Genomic DNA, 6,000 nt, shown 5'->3' on the forward strand with positions numbered 1-6,000 from the left:
GAACTAGTTTCCAGTTGTCGTTCTTTAATCATAGTTCACAAACCATACCAACATCAATCTTGTGGGAACGTAGCAAATTTTCCAATAAAAAATATTATTAATGCACCTACATTAACAACCGTCAGTGATGAGATGTTATTTGTGAACATTTACATTTTCAACCTGGCAAAAATCCTGCTTTGTGTTTGTCAAATATTGCGAAATATCTGCAAAAATTCTCTTCCCTGGTCTTGACAAATGCATACCATCTTGTCTCAACATAATTTGGCTCGGATGCTGTACACATTTCCATTTTTTTTAAACTGGACATTTTTTTCATGTAAGTATGTACCCCAAAAATGTTTTTATTCACAGTGACCTGACTCCTTTCTATACGTGATTTCTGAAAAAATACATTCTGACAACTGTACAAGCTATGCTAAGAGTGCTGTAAGCTCCCTGCTAACAGTCAGAGAGTCCCTGAAGATGAGATCATTTGTAGTGATATGAGTAAAAACATATCCATACTTCCTTACATTAAGTCGTTCTGAGGCTTGTCTCACATCCTCCTGGTGAAACAGTGTCTAGAGCATATAATAACTTGGTTGTGATCAGACACCTGATCATAAACATGTATATCATTTCCAACAGTGGTATCTTGCCTACCACAACAGCATATCCTTGTGGGGCACTGTAGGTTGAAGATCCAGAGTTTGAGAATGACGCACCATTTGTGTGGCATCTCATACTGCTTGTGTTAGTACCTTCAAAGGTATGTGTCCTGTACTGGTTCTTGCAGGGAAGAGCCACTACTAGAAAAATCTGTCTAGAGCATATGTAAACAGAATGTGTTTCTTCCAAATGACGTCATTTGCTATTACAGTGAGCTTCCCCTGAAGAAATTTTGTTAAGCATCCTACAGAGTTGCAGTGTAATCCCCATTCACTGGATCTACTTACAGATGTTCCTCTTGGACATCTACTGATGAAGTGGGTACTAATACAGTAAAGCTGTATTGTCTTCAAATGTTGAATAGTTGAGTGACCTAACTGTAAATGTCAGTAAGCGGGGAAACTTTGCGACACAGAAAACTGCTAAACTTAGTAATATTGCTTTATACTGTAACATGCTGAGGTGGACATGGATGCATGTGTATTAATGTAAGTGCTTTGCCACAGTTTTATAGCAACTTCCTGATTTGTTTCATTTTATAGATCACTGGACTTCACAGGCGAAAAAAGACTAATGCGTTTGTGATTTGTGGCAGAAAAAAGAATGAACAGCTGGGCAGAGGACCTCAGAGAATGAACTAGATTTATAACTACAGGCTGAGAAAGAATGACAGCCTCAATTGGATAGCAATGTTATCCTTGCTGTGTGACAGTTCTTCTGAACAGTTTCAAGTACAGGACATTGAGAGTCATTCAATAGTTGTATCAGCGATTACTGCAGAGTCTGCCTTGTCAGCAAGGACCTAAAACATAATGCACAGATATTGTTAAGTTTTCTGATTTTTTTCCTAAATGCTCTTAGCATGCTTTTGTCTTAAAACTAACATGGCACAAATTATGAAAGCTATAATAGATCATGGGTTCTTAAAAAATAAATCACATTTGTTTTTATTGATAAACCTTTTTTGTGGTATCACTTATTTTTGATACAGAATTAGTTATGTCATAAGCAGGTTTGGGCTGATTGCAGTAAGAAGCAGCTTTTACACGGTCTCTCTTGTTGACTTGTATGATTACAATGGAAGAAGGGGTCCAAAATATAAACCAGCAGAGCAACGATGCATTGTGCTGTGATGAAAAAGTTTAATGCGCAGTTTAGGAAGTTAAAACACATGACAATGGATAATACTTCCTTTCACCATCTGGAACATATTTTCAGAGATGGGCTAACATAGCAAGCAGAGACATCCACATATTATGTTGTTTTTTTGTCAGTAACCTGTTGTCTGTGATGAGAAAGATTTTTCAGGATTTATCCCATTATAAAAAATGCTGTCTTCTTTCAGGGCATTTCCCAAACGTTAACTTCTATCATGCTGCATTGATAACTTGGGTGTTCTTTGTTTGAGAGGTGTATGTATTTGAGGTTGTCATTTGTCATAGAGTGTAACTTCAGATGTTACTTAACCAGCAGATTATTTCATTTTTTTTTCTTTTCTTCACCTGTCATAGCTTGGTATTTGTTACATCCTGCTGACCTACTTAGTCACTATTGGGCAGAGTGCTTTGGTAAAAGGAAATCAGGCAGTATCCCTTCACTAGAGTAAAGTCTCAAAGTCTGAAAACATAAAAGCACAAATAGTATACAATAACATATAATATGTACTGTATACAGGTTGACTAGATATGTATTTTTTTAAATATTAGACTAATCAGCTCTTATGTAATGTAAGTGGACTCTACAAATATACTTTCATGTTACACATCACAAAACAATTTTGCATGTAACAGACTGATTTTAATGTTGACCTCTTTCTGAGCTACATTACAAACATACATATTATACAATTCCTCCCCTAAAACGTGCACGCTGATTGGCCAGCCCAACCAGCGTGCCCGTTGTAAATCCCTCAATATACTAACGGAAAAAGGTCCGGTCGCCCGGACTTTTTCCGTTAGTATAAAACACTGTCTCGCTATGTTAAAAGAGTTTAACATAGCGACAGGTTTAAAAAGCAACGGAGATCTCCGTTGCTTTTTAAACTGTCTCGCTATGTTAAACTCCTTTAACATAGCGACACAGTGTGTAAGCAACGAGATCTTGCGATCTCCGTTGCTTTTATTTTTAAAGCTGTCTCGCTATATTAAATGGGTTTAACATAGCGAGACAGCTTTAAAATAAGCAACGGAGATATCCGTTGCTTATTTTAAAGCTGTCTCGCTATGTTAAACCCATTTAACATAGCGAGACAGTTTTTTAAAAAAAAAAGCAACGGAGATCGCAAGATCTCTGTTGCTTTTTACTGTTTCGCTATGTTAAATGGGTTTAACATAGCGAGACAGCTTTACAATAAGCAACGGAGATCTCCGTTGCTTATTTTAAAGCTGTCTCGCTATGTTAAAACCATTTAACATAGCGAAACAGTAAAAAAAAGCAATGGAGATCTTGCGTTCTCCGTTGCTTTTGCCCACAGCTCTGATGTACTGCGCAGGCGCGCAGTACATCAGAACTGCCGCAGAATACCAGACAGCTGCGGAAGGGCAGTAAAGAGGCATTATACAATGCCATTATTTAAGAAAAGTAATTTTTTCTTAAATCATGTCATTGTATAATAGCAATAACCCACTTCTGGGTGTGGGTAATGCTGGATTTACCCACGGTTGGCTTTGTTTGGTCCCTCGGGCTTCGCCCTCGGGACCAAACCACACCAACCGTGGGTAAATCCAGGCGTGGATTATTGCTATATTAGTGTTCAACTGAAAGGCATAAAAGCAGAAAGAATTGTCATAATTTACCTGCCTGTGAGAAAGTTAAGGGCTCCATAAAATTTTGCATATATATTCAAAACTTGCTGGTCATACCACCATATGCAGTTAGTGCCTTTTTCCTTCTTTTCAGGAGATGCCAGCATGGCTGTGGCAAATTTTGACAAGTCCCTGGCTGGGCACTAGTCATTTAAAATTTGTGCCTCAGTGCAAGTCAAGAGTTGTAGAAAAGAAAATTGTGTTTTTTGTGCATGTATATCTAATGTCTGTTAATTCCAAATGCAAGGACCTACTGGTGACATCAGCAGAGAGGGAATCCATCAGGTTGAAGAAAGAGACCCTCCTGAAGTGTTAACAGGGGCACTTTAATTGGTACTGACAAGTTAGAAGGCAGCAGCTGCAGTAGTCACTGAAGTGAAAGCCAAGGTGTAGGAGAAGTTTGGCAAAGTCATAGAGAATGACTTTTGGATGGCCTCAGAGTTTTTGGTAAACCAGCAGGATGAGGATGTAGAATATTGTGTACGTTATTCTCAGCAAGGATGGAGAACCATTGACTTTAAATGCTACTAGTATTGGAAAGTGGAGGGAACACCAAAGAACTCCTGAAGCCAATGGATTCACCCTTCTCTAAGGAGATAGTACCAGAAGTAGATGGTGGATTTTTATCGGTTTCAGTAGATGAGGTTTCTGTTGCAGTTGTACAGTTCCAGTGTGGGAAGACTGCAGAATTGGATCAGGCCCTTTCAGAAATTAGGGCACTAGTTACTTTTGCAGTATCCTGTTGTGGAAGGATAGAGCAGTACTACTGGTTTGGAAAACTAGGGTGTCGCTCTCCATTTTCATAGAGGGGTTAGAAGGGTTTCTTCCAGTTATACAGGGATCACATTCCTCGTCCTATCTGGGAAATTATATGCCAGGGTACAGACGAGGATAGTTCATCTAGTAGATGAGCCATTGACTCAGGAATAATAGGGTGAACACACAGTATTCAGGAGCTAGGCTTGGCTTGTAAAGGCTCCAGGGCCATTAGGCTAGTACAGACCTATTCCTTATGGCCATTTCCATGGTATGGACCTATGATATCTAGTATGAGTTTGGGTACAGGGGGATTACGAGCTTGACCAGCAAATTGGTGTAGTGGCAGCCCTGCTATATATACTGTACTGTGGTAGTGAAGACAGAGCTGAGTCTTAGGATGTCATCTTCTTTCGGCTGCTCCCGTTAGGGGTCGCCACAGCAGATCAGCTGCTTCCATTTCTTCCTGTCCTCTGCATCTTTCTCTGTCACACCGACCACCTGCATGTCTTCTCTCACCACATCCATAAACCTTATCTTAGGCCTTACTCTTTTCCTCAGCACTTTCTCTGAGTCTGAACAGTGCAGCTTCTTGAGAAGCCACTAAGGACTGGGGGTAGGCACATCCTCTGCAACTGTTAAACTCAGAGAAAGTGCTGAGGAAAAGAGGAAGGCCTAAGATAAGGTTTATGGATGTGGTGAGAGAGGACATGCAGGTGGTTGGTGTGACAGAGCAAGATGCAGAGGACAGGAAGAAATGGAAGCAGTTGATCTGCTGGCAGCTTCATCCTTAGCATCTTTTTCCCAATATACTCTGCATCCCTCCTCAGCACATGTCCAAACCAATGTAATCTTGCCTCTCTGACTTTGTCTCCAAACCTTCCAACCTGGGCTAACCCTCTAAATCTAAAACCTTCCCTGCTGGATTTAACTACTGTGGTGTCCTAGATGAATGTATGTCTCTAAATTTACTCTACTGACCAGCTACTTAGAGTTATACTGCAACAATGTGCTGATTCGTGTTCTCTGGACCAATCTGCAAGCTGCCTCTCAGTTAAACAGGATAATTTAAAAGTTTATCTTCTGGTGTCTTTCAAGCTCCCTGTTTACTCTACCTACCAGCTACTTAGAGTTATACTGCAACAGTGTGCTGATTCCTGTTCTCTGGACCTATCTGCAAGCTGCCTCTCAGTTAAACAGGATAATTTAAAAGTTTATCTTCTGGTGTCTTTCAAGCTCCCTGTTTACTCTACCTACCAGCTACTTAGAGTTATACTACAACAGTGTGCTGATTCCTGTTCTCTGGACCTATCTGCAAGCTGCCTCTCAGTTAAACATGATAATTTAAAAGTTTATCTTCTGGTGTCTTCCAAGCTCCCTGTGTAGGTTTACATTTAAATATCTTTGTATTCCTGACACTTTGTACAATACCATTTTGAGACTTGCACTCTAGGACCTGCAACCCCCCCCCCCCCGCATTTCCTTGCAGAACTGTACATTTTTATTTCTACTTGGGTAATCTTGGGTTTCTGCTGACTTACTTCCATTAACATTACCCTGCAAAGAACAGTGTATGTGTTCAACTTTCCTTATATGTAGGGTAGCACACACTCAATCAGACCAACCCTGTCCCCACCTGAAACGCTCTTTAGCCAACACCACCATTACACCCACTGCCTAATAATTTCCTTTACAGTCATTCCCAGTGGAAAAGTTTGAATTTGGCTACAGAAATCAAGTATAGCCCAAATAGACTATCTTTACCACTTACCCTGAAATCCTTGCCAAA

At 40.0% G+C, this 6,000-nt stretch overlaps 1 protein-coding gene across 2 annotated transcripts in view; it reads left to right on the forward strand.

The window, feature by feature from the left end:
• DECR2 (2,4-dienoyl-CoA reductase 2) overlaps window positions 1-1,609 on the forward strand; it is a 2,028,638-nt gene extending 2,027,029 nt beyond the window's left edge. For both annotated transcript variants that reach the window (XM_044089812.1, XM_044089813.1), the window contains exon 9: window positions 1,194-1,609. In XM_044089812.1, the coding sequence (XP_043945747.1) occupies window positions 1,194-1,225 (32 nt within the window). In that variant the 3' untranslated portion in view covers window positions 1,226-1,609. The remainder of the gene's footprint in view (window positions 1-1,193) is intronic.
• Window positions 1,610-6,000: the final 4,391 nt, after the last annotated feature.

Source organism: Protopterus annectens, chromosome 12.part0 (genome assembly GCF_019279795.1).
Source record: "Protopterus annectens isolate FY-2018-M chromosome 12.part0, PAN1.0, whole genome shotgun sequence".
Taxonomy (NCBI): Eukaryota; Metazoa; Chordata; order Ceratodontiformes; family Protopteridae; genus Protopterus; species Protopterus annectens.